The sequence below is a fragment of the Cetorhinus maximus genome, unplaced genomic scaffold, assembly GCF_964194155.1.
Source record: "Cetorhinus maximus unplaced genomic scaffold, sCetMax3.hap1.1 HAP1_SCAFFOLD_104, whole genome shotgun sequence".
Lineage (NCBI taxonomy): Eukaryota > Metazoa > Chordata > Chondrichthyes > Lamniformes > Cetorhinidae > Cetorhinus > Cetorhinus maximus.
Genome location: NW_027596118.1, coordinates 384954 through 409159, shown reverse-complemented (window position 1 = coordinate 409159; position 24206 = coordinate 384954). Strand labels below are relative to the sequence as shown.

The 24206-nt window shown below is 47.1% G+C and overlaps 1 protein-coding gene across 1 annotated transcript; it reads left to right on the top strand.

The window, feature by feature from the left end:
- Window positions 1-346: 346 nt before the first annotated feature.
- Window positions 347-20224, top strand: LOC144672843 (uncharacterized). Its single transcript, XM_078534819.1, has 9 exons — window positions 347-437; window positions 540-684; window positions 4156-4232; window positions 4326-4490; window positions 6431-6526; window positions 14690-14785; window positions 17302-17397; window positions 19293-19378; window positions 20079-20224. The coding sequence occupies exons 1-9, from the start codon at window positions 347-349 to the stop codon at window positions 20154-20156; spliced, it is 930 nt and encodes a 309-aa protein (XP_078390945.1). The 3' UTR covers window positions 20157-20224.
- The last annotated feature ends 3982 nt before the right edge of the window (window positions 20225-24206 follow it).

Sequence of the window (24206 nt, the reverse complement as noted above, 5' to 3'; positions counted from 1 at the left end):
ATACGGTTTACAGCAAGCACCCAATCTATTTATCAATTCAGTATTAGTTTATTCCAGGTTTACTGTATATTTTAGAGATGAAACAGACATAACAGAATCTGATTCAGAATCTAATTTCTCTTGAGGGCTGAGATAGCTCAGGGTATTCCTCACTGACCATCGGGTGTCCCTCACCGACTGCACTCAGTGTTCACCTGGGGAATGTGATAATCAATGATATCTTTCAGTGAATATTCGCCGAGTTTCTTTTCGGTTGAGTTGATGCTGAGGCTATTGTTATTTTCTGTTAAATGAGTATGAATGGTTAATCTAGAATAGAGAATACTGTCTCTGAGCAGTGTGTGAGATGGGGAAGTTGAGCTGTGAGACAGATGGACACCTGGTTCAGAGAAGTAGGAATGATTCCAAGCTGAATTTGCGAAATTTTCAAGCAGGGGGTGAGTAAAAATGGGGCTATTGCTGCTTTGGGGTTTACAATTAATTCGCTGTGTAACTTCAACTATGTTTTATAATAACGTGAATCATATTTTGTCCCTCAGTCGCAGATTCGGCACTCACTGACCCATGTGCAAATCACACCGTCCTGGACCAGACCTGGAGGAGCATCGATTGTAAATGGACTGAGTGCACTGGCCAGTGGATGTGTGATGACAAACTTCAGGAAGGATGGTACCAATTTAAAAGGTAATGTGCAGGTATACATTCTGATAAACTAGGGAAACATATGAAAGTGAGTGCAGAAGCAACAAGTGGAGAGAGGCACAGATCATCTACAATATCACTGGGAAATAGAGAACAAAAGCAAATGAATTTGCCTTTTGTAGATAGCGGTTTGATACAACTGAGCGGATTGCTCGGTCATTTCCGACTCGAGCACATCGCTGTAGGTCAGGAGTCACATGCAGGCCAGCTCAGGTAAGCACGGCAGATTTCCTTCCGAAAGATGAACCAGATGAATTGTTCCGGCAATGCTCGTTGGCTTCACGGTCGCACAGTTACTGTGACTAGCTTTATATTCCAGATGAATTATTTGCATTTAATTTAATAGCTGCAGTGATTGGACTTGAGCCTTTGTCCCGAGGACATGAGCCTGGCTCACTGGGTCACTCGTTTACTGATAATAGCACTGTGCCACAACCACACCATAAGTGGAGAGTAGCGCCATACAATCGCCAGGCAATTACCATCACCAATAAGACAGAATCTATCCTTCTGCCCTTGACACCCAAAGGCTTTACCATCGTTCAATCCCCCACTATAAGCTAACTGATTAAGTCCCCACTGAGCACCCTCCATACTCCACAATGCCAGTCCACAAGGCATTGTTCCACATCCACAAAGCACAAATCAGGAGTGTGATGGAATGTTCTCCACTTGCCTGGATAAGTGCATCTCCAACAACTCAAGAAGATCAAGTCCATGCAGGACAAAGCAGCCCCGCTTGATTGGCACCTCATCCAGCACCGTAAACGTTCACTCTTTCCACCATCGACCGGCAGCGGCAGCAGTGTGACCATCTACAAGATGCACTGCGGAATCTTACCAAGGCACCTTAGACAGCACCATCCAAACGCACGGCCCCAAACACCTTGAAGGACAAGGGCAGCAGACACATGGGAAAACCGTCATCTAGACGTTTCCGTCCAACTCACTCAACATTCTGACTTGGAAATATATCGGCCGTTCCTTCACAGTCGCTCGGTCAATGCCCTATAACTCACACCCTAACAGCACTGTGGGTGTACCTACATCACATGGGATGCAGCGGTTCAAGCATGCGGCTCAACACCACCTTCTTAAGAGCAATTAGGGATCGGCAATAATGCTGGTCAACGGTTCCCACATCTCAAAGTATTTTTTTAAAAACCTGGGACAAGGCTTCATCTCAAGTAATGTATCGATTACTGACACCACACTTTCATGATGGAGTCAAGGCGTTGAACAGGGAATAGAGGGGGTTCACCGGAATGGCTCCAGGATTTGGATGGATGAGGGGGAGGATTTGGGGGAGGGGGGTGCTGTGGATGGGATATGGGATGGGGTGGGGGATCTCCAGCTACAGGGGGAGAAACACGGATTGTTCTCGCTCGGGCAGAGAATGGGAACGGAGAGGTTTAGCAGATGTGTTCAAATACATGAATGGAGTGAATAGAGTAGAAAAGGGGAGATTGCTAACATTGCAAAAATTATCGGGAACCAGGAGATAGAGATTGAAAGTCATTGATATAAAAAACAAGTACAATGTGAATTTGAACCTCGTTATGATCTAGGATCCTCTCGGTGTCCCGTCTCCCTGCCCGCTCCCTGATTGGGAACACTCCCTCACCCCACGCGGCCCCTCGACTTCGGCCAGGGAACCGTGGCCGTTCGCCGTCGGGAGGCCTCTCTCTCGGGCAGTTCTCTACATCGATGAAATCTCCCCGTCCCATTTACCTCGGACCACAGATCCCGCACAATCTCCTTCGTGGACCTGTTCCCATCCCTACTCCTTAGAGGACCTCTCACCGACCACTCTCCCTCGGGGACCTCTCTACATGAAAGACATCTCCCCATCCCCTGTACCTCGGGGACCTGACCCCGCAACCTCTCCTTCGTGGACCTCTTCCCGCCCCCACGCCCATGGGGTCCTCTCCTTTTCCCCTGTCCCTCGGGACCTCTACCCATCCTCTATCCCGCGAGGAACTGTATCCATCGCCTCTCTCTTGGTGAACAGCCCCCCTCACCCCTCCATCGAGGACCTCTCCCCGTCCCATCTCCGACGTGAAACTCTCCCCATCCGCTCTCCCACGGCGACCACTCCCTATACCCACTACCTCTGGGAACTCACCCTGTTTCCACGCCCTCGGGCACCTCTCCCCACCCCATCTCCCTTGGGGACGTTTTCTCGTCCCCTCTTCCACGGGGAAATAACCCTGTCCCCTCTCACAAGGGGACCTCTCTGCTTTCTCTCTCCCTCAGTCACCTCTCCCTGATCCCTCTGCTGCGAGTACATCTCTCTGTCCCCTCTCCTTCGGGAAACTCTCCCTCTGCCCTATTCCTCTGGGTACTCTCCCTGTTAACTTTCCCTCGGGCACCTCTCACCCACGCCCTCACTCTCGGGGACTTCGCCCTGTTCCATCTCGCTTGGGGACCTCTCCATATTCCCTACCCCTCGGGGAACTCTCTATTCCCTATCCATCGGGAACACCTGCCTGCCCTACTGCCTTTTCCCTCTCGATCAAGGACCGCAACCCATCCCTTCTCTCAAACTAACCTCCCTATGTTCCCTCATCAACGGGCACCTCTACGTCCCCAATCCCCATCCGGTACCTTTACCCTTCCCCACTCTCTTGGGGACCTCTCCCCATCCCCGCTCACTCTGGGAACTCTCCCCGCCCGAACTCCCACCGGAACCTCTCACTGTTTCCTCTCAGTTGGTGACCTCTCCCTGCTGCATATCCCTCGGGGACCGCTCCCCATCCCTTCTCCACCGGGAGTATCTCCCTGTCCCCATTGCTTTTTCCCTCTCATTCGAGGACCTCTCCCCGCCCCTTCTCCTTCAGTGACCACACCTTTTTCCCTTCCCTCGGTGTCCATCCCTCTGCCCTCTCCCTCTGGGAAAACTCATGTCACCTCTCCCTCGTTTACCTCTCCCTGTTCCCTCTCCATCGGGGACCTCTCCCCCTCCAAATCCCCTACAGGGAACTCTCCCCAGCCCCTTACCCCCGGTAACCACTCCACGTCCCCGCTCCCTCTGGGAACACTCCACGGCCCCACGCTCTCGGCGACTTCTCCCCGTCCCCACTCCCTCTGGTACATCTCCCCGATCCCTCTCCCTCGGGGACCTCTGCCTGTCCCCGCTCACTCGGTGACGTCTCCCTGTCCCCACTCCCTCGGGTAACTCTCCCTGTCACTCTTAGTTCTCGCTACATATGGGCCCCTAATTAGTTACACTGCGCATGTGCAGCTCGCTTCCCATTCAGCAGGTCTGTAGCTCGCTCCCAGTCTGTGTCATTCCTGGAATGGGAGATTTTCAGTTCAATGAGGTGGAACAGAAGGGGACTTGGATTAATGGGACAGATCTTTCAAAGAGCTTAGTTGGGACATGGTGGAACTAGTGGCCTCATTCTGAGCTGTGCATCCCTTAATCCTATGATTCTCTGATTGATGTTTCAGTTCTGGTGGATTGAAGATTCCGGACACACTCATCCCATTCGGCAGCTGTTCCACAACCTCTTCAGGCTGGTTAAATGGTGTGTTCAGACCTTATAATATCAGATTTACATTCACTGTCCAGCACTGTTCACATTGGTTCCATCCTTCAATATCTATAAACGTAATTTCAGGTTCACATCCCACCGTGGGACAGGGGGAAGTAACCAGGACAGTTTGTTTTACCTCGGGTGAAAATCGCTGCTTCTGGACCCGAGAGATAAAGATTAAAAACTGCAGCAGTTACTTCGTTTACGAGCTGAAGCCGGTGCCAGGATGTGATGCTGCTTATTGCACAGGTACATTGCTGTTTATAAATGACCCAGGAGGGTGGCTCTGGATGTGCCAGATCACTCACTGAAATAACAATGTTCCGCCTGCTCCTCATTGCTGCAAGAACCACAAGGAATAATGACCGGAAAAATAAATTAAACTTTTTAGCAGAACTATAGGGAACCGAATCAGACTCTGTTTCCATCACGGTCAATAAACAGCCCACCGCTTGATAAAGTCATAGGTTTTAGTGAGTGCGACAGGGGTAGAGAGGAGGGAAGAGGGAGATTGGTTTATGGAGGGATTAACAATGCTTAAATCCCAGGCAGCTGAACACACGCTTGTCAATGTTGGGGATCTGGAATTGGAGAAGTAGAGAGTAATTTGATGGTTGAGGGCCTCGTAGGAATATTATTGAGAAGCGGTGTTGCGGCTGTGGTAGTGAACTGTGGACCATGTTCTTGGGGGTGCATGACCATCAAGAATTTCGGCACCAAAATAAGGGCCCGAATTTTCTGGTCTCAGAACCGTGTAACTTTGGGTGCAAATGGGGAAATGTGCGGGGACCCAGTGGAATTTCCGAAGCACACTCATGCCCGTGAGGATTAAAGTTATGATCGGCTGCTACCCGTTGCTGGGACTCTACGCAAAACTCTCTGGTAAAATCCAATAGAATATTCCATCTTCGGCAGGCGGGCGGCCTCGCTCCCGGGAGATACCCCAAAAAAATTCACTGGGGAAGCCCCTGGAAGTCCCCAGGTGAAGGCTGCACGGAAATTGCACAGGAAGTTTGAAATTACGCTGGACAATTAGCCAGCACCAGGAACAATCTGATTATCCGATTTAAGTTGAGGAGTTTGGATCGTTTTGACTCTCGTAGTTGAATAATTACCCAGAAAAGCTGCTCTTTTCTCGTAGCACTGACCCCCGCGCTGGACGCCTCCTCTTCCACCCTGACCCCGGATGCACTGTGATAAACTACTGACCTCTGGATCACCTCCCCAAACCCCAACAGCGCTCCCCCGACCATCTCCGCAGGCTCTGACTACCTTCCAAGCCTGACCAACAACGAAACTCCTGATTAAGGTCCCCATTCCCTACAACTGACTACCCCCACACACACCATCGAGTAACCCACAATTACCTTCCCACCGTGGCTACACCCTCTCACCGTGTCCTCCCAAATCTCACGGCTAACCTCCCTATTTCCTGACTACACCCCCACCAGCCGCATGACAATCACCCCCATCTTCAGGCTACCCCCAGCTCCAACCCCAACAACTTGTCTGGAGAGCCACTGACCACTTCGCCTCTCAAAGGACCCCAGTCACCCACGCCCATCAAAGCCCCATTCCCCCCAGAACCTCCACACTCAGCCGAGCCCTCTTACAATCCAAACCCACCCCATTTACACATCCACCATCTACCGCACATCACACCTTACTCACTAACCTTCACCCAGGCTCCTTAAAGTGGATGGGGCATAAAAACGTGTCTGCCACACGCCAGCGAGTTCTGCAAAAAGGGGACGTCTCTTCAGTAGCTCTAACAGCGCAGGCCTGCACTGGAAGGTCTCCAGGTGGTGCGGCCATGCACATTTCTCCTCAGGCTGAGGGGGATGTAGTGCCTGAGGCGGGTGGGATGTACTGAGTAATGAGAGTGGGATGTCGTCATTCAGGGGAGTGGGATGTCGTGATTGAGGGGATTGAGACGCAGTGCCTGAGTGGAACAGGATGTAATGTTTTGCGGGGAGAGGAATGCAGTTACTGAGGGGAGTTGGCTGCATTGGCTGCAGGGAGAGGGATGCAATGCCTGAGGGGATTGTGTTTTACTAATTTGGGTATAGCGAGGAGTGACAGGAAATATCTAATGAATTGAATGATGTTCTTAACATAATTAACAAGTACATGCTCTCTTGAGGTGAGCTGCAGTCTGCAATCTCCCATGTCACATTAAATCATTGCAGATCCAGGGACAACACCAACTCTGAAACCTGAGGAACAGTCGACTCCTGAATACAATGTCACTGCATCATCGAGCCCAACGGGATCTGCAATAACAGGTATCAGTCTGGAGGGAAATGTCTACACAAAATCCTCACACGTTTGACCTCTGAAATCTCACACTGAACGAACTGGAATGTACTGAGTGAGGGGAGCGGGATGCAGTGACTGAAGTGTGTCTGATGCAGTGACCGTGGAGAGTGAGATGCAGTGAATAAGGGGAGTGGGATACAGTGACTGAGGGATGTCGGATGCAGTGACTGTGGGGAGCTGGATGTAGTGACTGAGGCGAGTGGGACGCCGTGAATGAGGGGACCTGGATGCAGTGAATGATAGGAGTGGGATGCAGTGACTGATAGAATGGGATACCGTGAATGGGGGGACCTTGATGCAGTGGCTGATGGAGTGTGATGGAGTTGTTTAGGGGAGTGTGATGCAAATGAGAGGTGTGAGATGCAGTGAATTAGGGGATTGAAATGTTTTTACTTAGTGGAGTGGATTGTGGTGCTTAGGCTGCGGCCAGTGTGTTATATTTTCTGAGAGGAGTGGGATTATTGAACGCAGGGAGTGGGATGTACAGAGTAGGGTGATGGAATTCTGTTACTCTCAGTGGTCATATTTATGAATGGGTGTAGTGTCGTGCTGTCTTCGAGACGATTGGTTCATCCTTAGATTGGCATCTGTGTTTTACTGAACACTAATATGCACTCTTCAGGTTTACGGTCACTCATGCGCTGATATCTGTTAATTTTCTGATGGGAGTGGGATGCAGTGATTGAAGGGATAGCGATGCAGTGAGTGAAGGAATTGTGATGAAGTGACGGAGCAGAGTGGGATGTAGAGATTGAGGGGAGTGGGATGAAGTGACTGAAGGGATTATGATGCATTGACGGAGGAGCTTGGGATGCAGTGACGGAGAGGAGTGAGATACAGTGGCTGAGGGGAGTGTTTTTCAGTGAATGAGGGGAATGTGTTTCAGTTACTGGGTTATAGCCAGGAGTGACAGAGTGACATCGGTTTCAGTCTGTTTAAATAATGAAGTGAATAATTTTCTAAACTTTCCAACCAAGTAAATGATATCTTGAGGTGATCTGCATTCTGCAATCTGTAAACCCTCCTTCCTTCATTGCATGTCCAGGGACAAGAACAACTCCAGAATCTGAGGCGCAGACGACCGGAAAATCCAGTGTAACTGCATCAACGAGCCCAACCACATCTGAACTAGAAGGTACCAATCTGCAGCGAATAATCTAAAGAAAATATTTACACATTTGATCTCCGAAATCTCATCCTGAACGAAGTGGTATGCAGTGACTGAAGGAAGTGGGATATGGTGACTGAGGGGAGTAGGGGCGTTGTTACAGAAGGAATTGGGATTTAGTGTTGGAGCGGATTGGGATGTACTGGTTGAGGTGAATGTGATACAGTGACTGAGGGGAGTATGATGTCGTGGCGGAGGGGAGTGCGATCCAGTGACTGAGGGGCATGTGATGCTGTAGCTATGGAGGCTACGAGGTTGTGACTGAGGGTAGTGTGATGCAGTGACTGAGGGGCATAGGAGGCATTGACTGAGGGGTGTGGAAAGAAGTTACCAAGGGGAGTGGGATCTATTGACTGAGGGGAGTGGGATGTAGTGACTTAGGGGAGTGTGATGCAGTGACTGAGGGGAGTGTGATGCAGTGACTTAGGGGAGTGGGATGAAATTACTAAGGTGTGTGGGATGCAGTGATTGAGTGAAGTTGGATGCTGGGACTGAATGGAGTGAAATGTAGCGACTGAGGGAGTTAGAATGCAGGAACTGCGTAGAGTGGGATGCAACGATTGAGGGGGGAAGAATGCATGACTGAGGGGAGTGGGATGCAGTGATTGCAGGCAGCGGTATGCAGTGACTGAGTTGATTGGGAAGTTTTTACTGAGGGAAATGACTTTCAGTGGATAGTTCATTGGGCTGCATTGACTGAGGCCATTGTGCTGTATTGTCTGAGGAGAGTAGGATTATTGAACGCGGGGAGAGATGTGGAGACTGACGTGCTGGAATTCTGAGACTTTAGGTGGTCGCATTTATGAATCGGGGCAGTGTGGTGCTGTTGCCGAGCCGACTGGTTCACACTTAGATTGGCATCTGTGATTTATTGAACATTAGTATGAATTGCTTAATTCTCTGTCACTTCCGTGCTGACCTCTGTTTATATTGAGAGTAGTGGGATGCAGTGACGGAGGGCAGTGGGTTGTACTGGTTGAGGGGAGTGTGATACAGTTACAGAGTGGAGTGTGAGGCAGTGACTGAGGGGAGTGGTATGCAGTGACTTCGGGGAGTATGATGCCATGACTGAGGAGAGTGTGATGCAGTGGCTGTGGTCAGAAGGAGGCAGTGACTGAGGGGAGTGGGAAGCAGTGACTGAGTAGTGTACGAGGCACTGACTGAGGGGAGTTTCATGAAGTTACTAAGGGGCGGGGATGTATTGACTGAGGGGTGTGGGATGCAATGACTGAGGGGTGTGGGATGCAGTGACTTAGTGGAGTTGGATGCTGGGACTGAGTGGATTGTAATGCAGCAGCTGAGGGAGCGGGATGCACTGATTGAGGGGAGTGGGATGCAATGACTTCGGGGAGTGGGATGCAATGGCCGATGGGTGTGGGATTCAGTGCCTGAGTGGATTTGCATGCTGGGACTCAGTGGAGTGGAATGCAGCGACTGAAGGAAGTAAGATGCAGGGACTGAGGGGAGTGTGATGCAGTGAGTGAGGGGAGTGTGATGCAGGGAGTGAGGGGAGTGTGATGTAGTGAGTGAGGGGAGTGGGATGCAGTGAGTGTGGGGAGTGGGATGCAGTGAGTGAGGGGTGTGGGATGCATTGATTGTGGCGAGTGGGATGCAGTGACTGAGTAGAGTGGGATAAAGTGACTGAGGAGAGTGAGATGCAGTGGCTGAGGGAAGCGCGATGTACTGACTGAGGGGAGTGGGTTGCAGTTTCTTAGGGGAGTGGGATGCAATGACTGAGGGGTGTGGGATGCAGTGACTGATTGGAGTTTGATGCTGCGACTGAGTGGAGTGGAATGTAGCGACTGAGGGAAATAAGTTGCCGGGACTGCGGAGAGTATGATGCAGCGATTGAGGGGGGTAGGATGCATGACCGAGGGGAGTGGGATGCAGTGACTGCGGGAAGCGGTATGCAGTGACTGAGTGGATTGGCATGTTTTTACTTCGGGGAATGACTTTCAGTGGATGAGATAATTGGGCTGCATTGACTGAGGCCAGTGTGCTGTATTGTCTGAGGAGAGTAGGGTTATTGAACGCGGGGATAGATGTAGAGACTGACGTGTTGGAATTCTGTGACCGTAGGTGGTCGCAATAATGAGTCGGGGCAGTGTGGTGCTGTCGCCGAACCGACTGGTTCACACTTAGATTGGCATCTGTGATTTATTGAACATTTGTATGAACTGTTTAACTTTTCTGTCACTCACGCGCTGACCTCTGTTTATATTGACAGCAGTGGGATGCAGTGGCGGTTAGGGAATGGAATGCAGTGGCTGCAGGGAGCGGGGTGCAGTGCCTGAGGAGAATTGGTTTCAGTCACTGGGGTATAGCCATGCATGAGATTGACATTGGCGTGATTCAGACAGAGGATCAAAAAATTTGTATCACTTTCTAAACATTACTACCAAGTACATCACCTCTTGAGGTGATCTGCACTCTGCAATCTCCCATGTCTCCTTATCTCATTGCAGAACAAGGGACAACACCAACTCTGAAATCTGAGGAACAATCCACTCGTGAATATACTTTTACTGCATCATCCAGCCCAACAGCTTCTGAACTAACAGATATCAGTCTGGAGGCAATATTCTACAGAAAATCTTCACACTTTTGATCTCTGAAATTTCACACTGACGGAACTGGAATGTAGTGCCTGAGAGGAGCGGGATGGAATGGTTGAAGGGTGTCTGATGCATTGACCGTGGGGAGTTGAATACCATGACTCGGGGGAGAGGGGTGCAGTGACTGAATTATGTGGCATTCCGTGACTGTGGGGAGTGTGATGCAATGACGGAGGGAATGGGGAAGCAGTGAATGATGGGATAATAAAGTAATGACTGAGAGTTATGGGATCTAGTGAATGAGAAGAGTGGGATGTCATGCCTGAGGGGAATGGAATGTCCTGACTGAGGGGAGGGGGTCCTAGTAACTGATGGGAGTTGGATCTCCTGACCGAGGGAAGTGGATTTTCATGACCGAGGGGAGTGGGATGTTATCATCGAGGTGCATGTGTGGTAGTGGGATGCAGTGACTGAGGGGAGTGCGACTTAGTGACTTATGGGAGTGAGATTACTGATGGAGTGGTGTGGGATGTAGGGACTGAGGGTAGTGGGATGCAATGCTTGAGCGAAGTGGGATGTAGTGACTGAGGGGCATAGGAGGTAGTGAGTGAGGGAGTGGGACGCAGTTGCTGGTGCACGTGGGATGTAGTGACTGAGGGAAGAGGGATGTAGTGACTGAGGGGAGTGGGATGTAGTGAGTCAGGGGAGTGTGATGTCTTGATTGAGGATATTTAGATGCAGTGCCTGAGGGGAGCAGGATGCAATGACTGCGGGGAGCGGGAAGAATTTACTTTGGGGAGTGGGATGCATTGGCTGCGGGGAGTGGGATGCAGTGACTGAGGGGAGTTGGTTTTAGTAATTGGGCTATAGCTGGGGGTGACAGAGTATAAGTAATGAGTGGAATCATGTTCCAAACATTATTAACAAGTAAATGCTGTCTTGAGCTGATGTGCAGTCTGCAATCTCCCATATCTCCTTACTTCATTGCAGATCCAGGGACAACAGCAACTCCAAAATCTGAGGAACTGTCGATTCGAGAATCCACTGTCCCTGCATCATCTAGCCAAACAGGATCTGAAATGACAGGTGTCAGTCTGGAGGGAATATCCTCCAGAATATCTTCACACATATGCTCTTCGAAATGTTGTTTTGTGGGGAAGTGGGATTGAATTTTTGAGGGGAGTGGGAAGTTGAGACTGAGGAAATTGGGATATTTTTACTGAGTGTATTGAGATGCAGTGGATGACGGGATGGCGTGCATTGACTGAGGCCAGTTTGTTGTATTGTCTGAGGGGAGTGGTATTATTGAGCGTGGGGAATGGTATGTAGAAATTGATGGGCTGCAATCCTGTGACTGTGGCTGGTTATATTTATGAATCTGGGCAGTCTGCTGCTGTCGCCGAGCCGAATGTTTCAGACTTAGCTTGGCATCTGTGTTTTACTGGACAGTAAAATCTACTGTTCAGGTTCTCTCTCACTCCTGCGCTGACGTCTGTTTATATTCATTTACTACATATCCAGGGTCTTCCACAATTCAGAAACCCGAAGATTCAACAACTGAAACATCCACTGAGAAATCACCTTCTAAACGTACTGGGCCTTTCACTGCAGGTATCTGTCTTGTGGGATTAAATCAATAACATTCTTTACCCAAAGTGCACTCCCCGAGAGGCACTTATTCTCAATAATGCAAGAATTCTCCGATGAAAAATTGTCATTCCCCATCTCCAGTCTTCCTCTGAATTATCCCTTCAGGAGAGGGGAGTACAGTCCGGTCTTATGATCGATCTGTAAGTATCTGTGGAAATTATATATGCACTCTATGCGTTCCTTACTAACGATCGGTACAGGGTCAGCACGTTATAACAGGAGAGTTAGATTCTGACACTGTGTGCTGGAACTGAGGGTGTGGGATTTACACCACAGGAATAGGCCACTCTGACCAATTGGTCCACTCTGGGGGTCATTCTGCACACGACCATTCTGCATCCTCCTTCATCCAGCCCAATTCATCTGTTCTATTATCACTCATGAGTATAAAGTCATTTTTTTAAAAAAAATATACTTATTGTAATTGACTATTTCATACTTTATCTTCATCTGAAACGCTCGGTCTCTCCCTTTGACCACCCAGTGTTTTTTTTTATCTCTGACTCTGTCTCTCTCTGCATCTATCAATCTGTCATTTTCTCTATATCGTTACCTTTCTACATTTCTCTATGTCTCTCTCTCCCATTATCAGCAACTTTACTTGTCAACCTGCAAATGTCCTATTTCCGTAGCAACTAGAATTTATGAGTTGTAGTGGCTGATGGAGACTCCATTCACGGTCTGAATGTATTCAAACGTAGTTACTGAGGTAACATGGATGTAGTGACTGAGGGGACTGGGATGTAGTGACTGAAGTGACTGGAATGTCGTGACTGAGGGTAGTGGGATGAAGTGACTGAGGCGACTGAGATGCTGTGATTGAGGAGAGCGGGATGTAGTAAATGAATGGAGTGGAATGCAGTGACTGAGGAGAGTGGGATGTATTGACTGAGGGGAGTGGGATGTAGTGGCTGAGGGGAGTAGGATGCTGACTCTGTGAAGATTCGCAATGAGTCAGTTTGGGAAGTCGAATGTGTTGATTGAATTTATAGCCTCTACCTAGTTCGCAGTCTGTGTTGACAGACGGAAGATTCATCAGATAGGTTATAAACACAGCTGCCTGACGTTCTCTAGACAGTTCTGGCAAATAAGGTTGAGCTGTTTAAGGGGATCACCATATTGCCCCTTTTCTCTCACCCTTTATTCCATATCGAGGGACATTGACAACTAAGGAACCTTAGGAACAATCTACCAGAGAATCCAGTGAGAGACTATCCTCTATCTCACCTTTGTCTCTAGACTTAGGTATCTGCTCTGTGGCGTTCTTTCTAAGCTGATCCTTCACTCATTGTGAGTCAACAATGACTCAGACACAGAGATTTATCCTATATCTTGCTGAGGGTGTGGGATGCCGTGACTGAAGTCTGTGTGATTTTGAGCAGAGTCACAGGGGTGAACTGATGAACTTTTAGCGCAATAATAACATGTTTATTAATATATATATATATATATGTAATATATATATAATATATATGTATATATATAATATACATATACACACATATGATATATAAATAAATATATATACATATATATATATATATATTTTTACATATATAGATTTGTAAGGATACCGCAAGATACAAAGCTATCCCATACTCTAATTTTCACAGTATGTTCACAGGCCATGTAAACTATGACACCCTGTGATCATGTAAACTATACCCTGGCATCAAGTGACAGATGCCACCTCAACCAGATGCTATGGATCTCTCATCAACTTCTCCCAGGCACCTTTCACACCAGGGCTTGCCCTGCTAACCACACTCTGTCTTTCATGTGAAGAATCCCATTCTCCACTATCCAAGACCTCAGCTTGGAATCTTCTCCCAAACTGGCGCTTTCTCTCGTTCACCTTCCACAATTCTTCAGCTGCGGGTTTCAAGCTCTCTTTCTGATGCTATTCTTCCCTGAGCCGCCACATGCATCCAAGCTGTCTTCCATGTGCTCTCTCTCACCGAATGAGCTATAACAGTGCAGTACCTTCACATGTCCTAGCAAAGAGATACAGACATTCAGCCATCTTTTCAGTCATTCTTGCCTCTTACAAGCCCTTTCGGCTTTAAGTCTGATTTATGCAGTTTTTGTCTCTTTAAATCTGAAGATTTGATACATTCGCTCTGCCCCTCCCCCTTAACTTCATTAACAGGACCCATTCCAGGTTCCTGCCCTTCCTTCGCCCACAAGGCCTGCTTGGACATTCCTTCTGTTCCACTGCCCTGGATGTTGCGGCCTTCACTTTAGAATTGGATTGTTTATCTGTCCCCTTTGCACCAGTCCCTCTGGTAGATACTTTCATCCAATTTTAGCTTGGGACTAACTATCTTCCCCTTTTATGTGACTTCTGCTTGGCAAGTGGCTCACAAACAACCTGGTGCAGTTTTTCTTCTGTTTGTGTCTGGGGGAGTGACCTGCGTCTCTGGGCCACTGTTGCTGGGCAATAGCACGGTTTTTATCTGCTCTTGCGTTTGCTTAGCTTATTAAGTCATATACTTTCAATAGGAATGAGAGCACCATTTTAAAGTGAAACTGAAACTCAACTTGACATTTCCTAACACTCAAAATCAGAAATACAAATGAAACTTAAACTTTAAAACTGACATCCACTCCTAACACCTACAAATACCACTCTAAGCTACTTAAACTATCTTTATGTCATAAAATGGGTGACGGTCACTGAAGCTTCATGTTAAATGGTTGAAATTTCCAGGTGTCCACAGTCCTCCTTCCCTCATCGCCCTCCTCCTTTATTGCAGATGCCGGGACTTCCCCACCTCTGGAACCCGAGGAACAATCGACAAGTGAATTCGTTGATATTTCAGCCTCTATTTCAGCGAAGACTTCAAGTACAGGTATCTGCAACGTGGGGTTGATTCTAAACTGATCCTTCACTTGTTTGGCTCCAGGAGGATGCAATCTAAGGGTTTATTCTATATCTAATAGAGGGAACTTGATGTAGTCTCAGTGGGCAATGGTATGCAATTTTTCATTAAAGTAGGATGTGGTGATTGTGGGAGTGGGGTGCATCCTCTCAGCAGAGTGGGGTATGGTGACAGAGGGGAATGGGATTTTGTGACTGAGCGGAGTGAGATGTAATGACTGAACGCAGGTCGATCCAGTGACTGAGGGGATTGGTTTGATCCAATGTGACTGAGTGGAAAGGGACGTAGTGACTGAGCGGAGTGGGACACAATGAGTGAGGGGAGTGGGATTTAATTACTGAGGGAGCTGGGATGCAGTAAGTGAGGGGATTGGGATTGGCTGAGTGACTGGAATGGGAGCGAGTGACCTGGCAATGGGATATAGCGACTAATCAGATTGGGATGGAGTCAGTGAGGGGAATGTAATTGAGCGACTGAGGGGCAAAGGATGTAGTGTGTGAGGGGAGTGAGTGTTGTGACTGAAGTGAGTGATGTGTTGTGACTGATGTGAGTAGGATGTTGTGACTGAGCAGAGTGCGATCTTTTGACTGAGCGGAGTGGGATGTAACGAACGAGGGAGTGTGAGCTAGTGGCTGAGGGGAGTGGGGTTTTGTGACTGAGCGGAGTGGGATGTAATGAATGAGGGAGTGTGAGGTAGTGACTGAGGGGAGTGGCGTTTTGTGACTGAGCGGATTGGGATGCAGCGACTGAGCGGTGGAATCCTAATTAGGATTTTCCCCAATTTTACATCACATTCTCGCCACTTGCAATCTGCTCTCTCTTTAACCGTGCTTTATGCAGCTTTTGACTCTGTATATCTGAAGCATGTTGCATTTCACTCTTCCCCTCACTCTTAACTTAATTAACATGACCTGCTTGAGACTTTCTCCTGTTCCACACCCATAGATTTCATGGTATTTTCTTCAGTTTGGGACTGGTTATCTGTCACCTTTGCTCTAATCTCTCTGGCAGATACTTTGCACCAAATTTCGCTTGGGACTAGCTATCTGGCACTTTTCCGTGGCTTCATTTGGCAACATTCTTGAAAGCCAGCAGACCTCCAACAGCTTCCCACACAAGCTGCTGTCTTTCTTACTCCGTGTGTGACTGTGAGATATACGTGCCTGACTAGACCCCTGTTGCTGGGCAACAGCATTATTTTATTATAAACTTGTGTTTGCTTAATTAATAAGTTGCAAACACTCATTAGATATGAAGAACTTTTTAAAACTGAAACCAAAATCCATGTTGACCTCTCTCATCAAACAAGTACAGAAATGCAAAACAAGCTTAGACTTTAATATATGTACTAAGATGTGTGACGTTTACTGAAGCTTCATGTCAAACAGGTGAAATTTCCTTTTTCCCCAAATCCTCGCTCCCTCATCTCCCTCCTCCGTTATAGCAGATCCAGGGGCCTTACTAACTCCAGAACCAACAGAACAATCGACGACAGAATCCGTTGATATTTCTCCCTCTGTATCAGCAAAGACTTCAGGTATCTGCACAGTGGGGTTGTTTCAAAATGGATTGTTCACTTAATTTCTTCTTCATATCACACTTGTTCCTAAGTGGACTCTTTGGACCCGGAGTGAGCTCACTCACATGGCCCCATTGAAAAAATATATATCAGAGCGATTAATGGGGCCAGAACGTGCAAGTGTGAATGCAGGACTCGTTCTCAATCAAATGCAATATTCAATCTCTTATAAACGGGATGTGAAAGATTGCGAGAGGAAAATGATATGTAATATTCCATTAAACTAGACTGCAGTGACTGAGGGAGTGGGTTGTAATATCTTAGCAGAATGGAATGTGGTGACTGAGTGGACTAGTATTTAGTGTTTAAAGTTGTAGTCACTAAGGGCAGTGTGATGTAGTGACTTAGTGGAGTGAGATGTAGTGACTTAGTGAAGCAATGACTGACAGGATTAGTAATGTAGTGAAGGAGATGACTGGGATGCAGTGACTGAGTGGAGTGTGATGTAATGATTCCGGGGGTGGGACGCACTGACTAAGGGCTGTGGGTTGGAACTACTGAGGGGGCGGGTTGCAATGACTGAGCGGAGTGAGATGGAGTGAGTGAGGGGAGCGGAAAGCAATCCGTGAGGGGAATGGGAAGTAGTCAATGAGGGGAGTAGGACTTAGTGACTGAGGGGAGAGAGTTGTCGTGACTGAGGGGAGTGGGGTAGAGCGAATGAGGGGAGAAAGCTCTAATGAATGGAGGGAGTGGGATATAGTGAGTGAGGTCAATGGGGCGCAGCGACTGAGGGGACTGGGAGTTAGTGACTGGGGTAAAATCAGGTGTGACAGAGCAGAGTAACATTTGTGTATTCCAAATTATATAATTATGAATTGAAACATTTTCTAAACTTTGCTACCAGTAGCATGGTCTCTTGGGCTGACAAGTGCTCTGCAATCTCCCATCTCTCCTTGCTTCATTTCAGATCCAGGAAAAACACCAACTCCGGAATCTGAGGAATACTCGACTCGAAAATCTACTCTCCCTGAATCATCCAGCAAGAAAGGATGTGAAATATCAGGTAGCAGTCTGGAGATGATATTCTGCAGAAAATCTTCACAAAATGTGTTCGCTGCAAACTGATACTGCAGATTGTGGGATGTGCTGACTGATGGGAGTGGGATGATGTGACTGAGGGGAGTGGCATGTAGTCAGTGGGGGCAGTGTGATTTATTGACTGAAGGGAGTGGTATGTAGTCAGTGAGGGTAATTGGATGCGTTGACTCGGGGCGAAGTATGTAGTGACTGAGTCGAGTGGGACACGGGCTGAAGGGAGTTGTATGCACAGCCTTTAGGGAGCGGGATGCAGTGACTGAGGGGAGTGGTGCGCAGTGAGTGAGGGGAACGGGACGTAGTGACTGATGGGTGTTGAACGTAGTCAGTTTGGGGAGTGGGATGCAGTGAATATGGGCAGTTGGACGCAGTGAGTCAGCACATTGGAATTTAGTGATTGAGGGTATTTTGTATAATTAGCCTAATCCAGCCCCTTTTCTCTCTTCCTCCATTTTCCAGTCACATATCTTCACTCTCACACTTGTTTCTCTCACTCTGTGATCTCTTATCGCTTAGTTCAGTTGTTTGTCGCATGTTCCTTCACTCCTGTTCCCCGCTCCATGCTGAAGTTTTAGTTTTGCTGGTTTATCTGAGAATTTGGAGAGTTTGGACCCGGCGAATTCATTTCTCAGTTGAAATGTAGAAGATTCTGCAGCTGAGGACTTCTGACGAATCCCTTGGTGAGTAATGGTATAGAATGATTCGCTGTGGTGAAGCAGTGAAATCAGGTTAAATAGGAAGTGAGGATGTCCAGAATAGAAGTTCAGAAGTCATAGGAGCAGAAGTAAACCATTCTATCCTTCGAGCCTGTTCCACCAAACAATACGATCGTGGCTGATCTTGGGATTTACCTGAACTTTCCTGCCCTCTCCTCATATCCATTGATATCTTGAGACACAAAAACTTTGTCTAACTCTGGATTAGAAATATTTTTAGAAAGCCATTCCTTGCACTGACTAAGCATTCCGAATCGCTGTCAAACCCCTGTCTTTCCGGAATGTCCCTTTAGGGAAGGAAATCTGCCATCCCTCCCAGCTCTGGATGCTATGTGACTCCAGTTCCACAGCAATGTGACTGACTCCTAACTGTCCTCTGGTGTGGCCCAGGCAACCACTCAGTTGCGTGAGGCCGCTTGAGAATGGAGAGCACACGCACTGCATCGCTTCAAAAAGGCGCCTGCTCACCACCTTCTCAAGGTCAGTTATGGGTGGATTGTAAATGCTGACCTAGCCCGCGATGCAGACACAAAACAAATTAAAATAAAACAAAGCAGCGTATTCGCTTTGTGTGAAATCGATGGAAACACGGCCTGCAGCTTTATAAACATTTACTGAGATTCTAACTCAATTTTCTGTCTCTGTGTCACTTGTGGCTTCTCTGTCTCCCTACTCTGCTCTGTCACACCTGATTTTACCCCAGTCACTAACTCCCAGTCCCCTCAGTCGCTGCGCCCCATTGACCTCACTCACTATATCCCACTCCCTCCATTCGTTAGAGCTTTCTCCCCTCATTCGCTCTACCCCACTCCCCTCAGTCACGACACACTCTCTGTCTGCCTCTCCCTCCCTATCCCTTTCTCATTCTCTCTGAAAAGACGTAAACATGGGATGAAAATGATATAAGAGGTAACAAGGGGCTGACATTGAAGAGTAAGTAAAGCGAATGATAATAAGGAAACCATAGAATTGAGATAAGATGGAGTGAGATGAAGAGATATATGGAGAGGGAAAACGGTAAAAGGGGATGATAAAGAGGATTAGAGGAAGCAGATCTTAAACGGAAGTTATTTTTCAAAATACAAATTGTGCCTTATGTGAAATTCAGGGTATGTTTAACCTGCTGATGTTGTGACTGTTGTGTTAGATACTAAGTTCAAGACGATTCGCGTGAAGGTCACTTCAGTACGAGGGCTCAATGAAGAGAGAGCGAGGGACATCATTATGGATCGGGTGAGAGAATGCACTGCACTCAGGACAAACATGACATAAACCGGATCCTTCCTTTCACACTCCGCATCCACTGATCTGGAGCTCCCCCCTCAGATTACTGTTCCAATTTACACTCTGTTTATTCTACTGCCCATTGATCAGAAACTGAACTGAACTCGCCAAGAAATACTGTGGCTACAAGAGTCGTTCAGAGGCTGGGAATTGTGCGGCGAGCAACACACCTCCTGACCAACCCAAAAACCTGTACACCATGTACAAGGCACATGTCAGGAGTGTGAGGGAATTCTCCCCATTTACCTAGGTGAGTGCAGCTCCCACAACACTCAAGAAGCTTGACACCGTTCAAGACAAAGCAGCCCCTTTTGATTGCCCCAACCCACAACCTCCACACCAGCCACAATCATTCACTCCCTCCACCACTGACACACAGTAGCAGTAGTGTGTACCATCTACAAAATACACTGCATGATTTCACCGAGGCTCCTTAGACAGCATCTTCCAAACCCACGACCGCCAGCATCTGGAAGGACAAGGGCAGTAGATACAAGGGAAAACCACCACCTGGAAGCCCACAACACACGAATGAATTTTAAAGATTAGTTATTTCTCATTATCAATCCACTTCATTCACATCCAATCATCTTGGCCAATCCCTCCCTTGATTGTGTCACTCACCCGTCATTTCTTCTCTTTGCGGCAGCTCCAGAAGGATCAATGTCTAGTCGGCTTGAAGCGCGAAGACATTCAGTGCTCAGGTGTGGACCCTCCAGAACCGTGAAAGAGATAGAAAGTGTCACCGAGCAGCCGTGATCCTATCTCCGTGTGCTGTATTCGCTCGCTCGATGACGGCTCTGCTTAACCGTCAGCATCTTTAACGCAATGAATCTGTCAGCAAAGTGATCATATACTAGTCGTGCGTGATTCTGGTACCGCTATTGATTCAGCTCCATACTGCAGGAGTGGGGGAGCTTTCAACCATTGCTTTGTTAAATATAGAATTAGGCCCCTCTTTTAGATCAGTGACCTCTGGCCAGCCTGAAGCCAGGCTGGCCCTCCAGTTTCGACCTCTTTCAGGATTAATGTGATCTCCTGTTTAATGAAGGTTTTCGATTAAAGATCTCCAAATTTGTACAGACCCTAAAGTTTCATGGAACTGTCGACACTGAGAATGGGCACAGGGACAACAGATAGTCCTTTGTTGAAGGACAGCCTCTGGGAAGTTACGATGTTCTTATTCATTGTTTCTTTAGAATTGGGGAATAATTTAGTGCTGGGCTTTGCAGAATCAAATATAGGCTCACAAGTCAAGATTATATTGAATGTAAGAGTAAATTAGTTTGACAATAGCTGTGTTAGATCTGCTGTATAAATTTACTATGATGTTGGTGTGACAGAAGAAAATGTAAGGGGAGCAGCTGAATTAAGTGAAGTGACTGATGAGAGGTGGATTCCTTGGACGGAATTATATTCATGACGTAGTGAAAAGTAATGTTTTTTTTTCTACATTTTCACTGACGGCCATCAATATAAATGTTGTGAAATGACGCATTGACCTTAATGAGTAATCCTTTCAAACTGCACAGGTCAGCAAGCTGGGCTTCCATTGATGGGCAATCAGACAAGGACGTCTCTCAGCTGGAAAGGCATCAATAAAATTGCAGAATGCAAAGAGCATTCCAATTCCAATGGTTTGAGTGTCTGAATATTCAACTTACAACTGGAACACATTTGCATCACTGATAACCCACTGTGATGTGAAATTTGTTTGATTTGAAACTTTGTGTGTAATTGCTACTGCTTGAGTTATATGCTCAATAAATTTCTGAACGCTTAACATGAACGTTTTAGGAAGCTCTTTCAACTTTTACTGGAATGGCTGGATCACCTGACACCTTTCTTCTCTCCCTTTCTCTTTAACGGCTGCTCACTGAGTGGCGAGGGTCACTATCAGGAAGGTATGGGAGTGTGAGTGATGAGTTGGTTCCAAATTCCCAGCCCCCAGAGTCAAAGCCTCATCTCAAAATCTTTTCACTGTCTTGTGATTAAAGTGATACAACCCCACCCTCTGCTGGACGATGACTGCCTCTACAGGCGCTGCTCTTAGCCCATCTCAGAGAAGTTAATTTACTGCATGGCTGCATTTGGAAACAGATTGATGAAGTGTGAATATTGAACAATGTTGAAAGGCATTGAAGTTTGCAGCGGGGTGCTAAGTTCACTCGGGTGGTGCATTTGCTACTTTACTACGTGACCCTTTGCACGAACTCTCTCCTCATTCCCCACTGGAGTTATGGGCTGGAGATGGTAGTTGGGGATTATTTCAGACAACGATGTGCACTTTTGGTTAAATTATCAGGCTCTAATCCCGTTCAGTATGGAAGTAGGTAAACGTTGCTGTACTCAGTTATTCCTTTGCAATACATTGGCAATGTTTGACCCGACACATTGGATCTTGGTAAAGGTTTTCATTAAAAATGTCTTCATGGTAATTTTCTCAATTTCTCTCACATTTTTTGTCAATAGAAAATATATTGAAAAAAAACAGAGTTTGGGAAAAAAAATTGTTGTTATCTTTAATTTCATAAGAGTCCTCCAGTGGTGAACATGGTACATCCCATCCCACCATCTCCCTGGTATATCTCACTCTTCCCCAGTGAACCTGTAGTAGAATCAGCCTCACCCAGTCCCACTGGCGTGGATTTCCCTCTTCCTGTTCTTATTTACCTGCAGGCCGACGATGGCATTTAACCCCCCGCCCCCTCTACATCTAGGAAACTAATGTATGAGGGCCATAGAGTGAGACAGCTGACTCCAGGACTGAGATTACACCGTGGCCCCTCCAGTGGCCATGAAGACGGATATTAGCTTGACACTTTCCGCATCGAGAAAGCGCCCTCCCCTCTTTTTTACCAGAGTCATAGAATCCGCTCGCCCCTCTGCCAACAGAGCCAGATGGAATGCCTCACTCTACATCCACAAGCGACAGGTGTCCCTCACTGACACGAGAGCGACAGGCCCCGTTCCCCCTCTGTTACCACAGTAATACCACCAGCCTCACTGTACTCGGGTCAGCAGAGACCTCCCGGCTCTCTAACTATAGTCAAAGGCTCCACCAACCCCTCTGTTACCAGAGCATTAGGCGACAGCCCGGGGTCCGGACAAATCCCCATTCTGTCAAAAGAAAGGCAGCTCGCCGCCTTGCAGGTAGAAAGAAAACAAATGTTAAAATAGTGGAAACTCTCAGTGATTCATTTCTTCAAAGGATCGAAAGAATCGAAAAATTGTAGAACAGGGATATTTCAGCACATTCTTCAAATGTTCCCTGAACTTAATCTGTGTCACAGAGTACATCCAACTCTATGTGCAGCAACTCAGGAGTTGCAGCATGAAGCCCAATTCCCGCACCTACTCACCCATCCATTGCGGAACAGGGATCATGTAAAACATCCGCCTCCATATAGAAAAAACCATTAGCATCGCCCACAACAGGATGAAATTGGCCGAGAAAACACACAGTATAATGATGTATTTCCTCCAACTCACCATTCCTGGGTCTCTGGGATTCTCCCTACTTCTGTGAGCCCGGACTTTCCTGCGGGCTCTGCTCTTCACTATAATGTGTCTGACTGTGAAAACCTTGAGCATCAGAATCAGGAAAAATGGAACACACCGTGTTAGAATGTGATGGAGCAATTCTATCGTTACCCAGGCCCTGGAGAGCTGAACCTCTAATGTCACAATACAAAACAAGGGTCTGTTTATCAGCAAATACCAATCTGATAACATAAAATACCAGAAAACATTCTTTAAAAAGCTCAGCACAGTCACGGTTCCCAGAACCCCAGCCGCGGTTTTCTCCCTGCAATATTAAATTCTCAGCTTCTGGCAACAAATGGCCACAAACCGATCAAAGTTGAAAGAGACGGTGTACAAGACAGAGCTGTCAGTGGATGTCTAAAGCAGGACGGCGTGGATATTACACACACGCAAGGCCCATAGGAAATTAATGTATTCCCAATGAACAATCGGAATGTGTCTCAATATCATGTCGAAAATAATAACCAGTAGATCTGCTGCTGCCATGGACACCAGGTAGCGACTGACACATTTAGAGAGGCGACAATTTCTACGTGTTAAGATCACAATCGTCAATACGTTTACTGCAAGGAACAGAGAAAACAGTGGAATTATGCAACATGCTTAATTTAAAAAATATATATGTTTTCCTGAAGGCGCTGAAATGTTCTGCTATGTTACTGCATCTAGTGACCTATTGAAAGTGCTGTAGAAGTCCTAATAAAGCGAAATGTCTGTTTTATGGTGGAAGACAGAATAGATTAAAGTTCATGCTGAAATTACGGAATTCGATGATAATCATAACCCTCATGTTTTTGCTTACCTGTACTGGTTGAAAATAGTTGCAAACTCGAAACACTTCTAATGTTGATGGAGGAAAGTAATGCAGTTAAACATGGTTCATACAATTAATGTTCATATACAGTGATACTGAGGCAGCGACACCAATAATAGCGAGGTTGGGATAGTATCCGGCCTGATTAACCTGGAGCGCGCAATTCATCCAGTGTTCCAGTGCCATCCAATTATTAGATGTAGAAACTTAATACAGCGCCGCTGATAAATTCCTGCTCATTGTTTCAAAATTTCAATCTAATGTTCTCAGATTCTAATCCATTGTTGTAACATTCCAATCTATCGTTTTCACATCCTGATCCATTGTAGGAAGATTCCAACCTATTGCTCTCAGGTTGTGATGTAGTCTCCCCCTCTCGTGGAACAGAACATCCCTGTTAGTCACGGTTGAAGCTTC

Excerpts from the sequence above, each read along its gene's own strand:
- LOC144672843 (XM_078534819.1), top strand. The coding sequence starts at position 347 with ATGGGGAAGTTGAGCTGTGAGACAGATGGACACCTGGTTCAGAGAAGT. Across the intron at positions 4,233-4,325 it reads CTCTTCAGGCTGGTTAAATG|GTTCACATCCCACCGTGGGA; the intron begins GTGTGTTCAGAC and ends ACGTAATTTCAG. Across the intron at positions 19,379-20,078 it reads GGGACATCATTATGGATCGG|CTCCAGAAGGATCAATGTCT; the intron begins GTGAGAGAATGC and ends TCTTTGCGGCAG.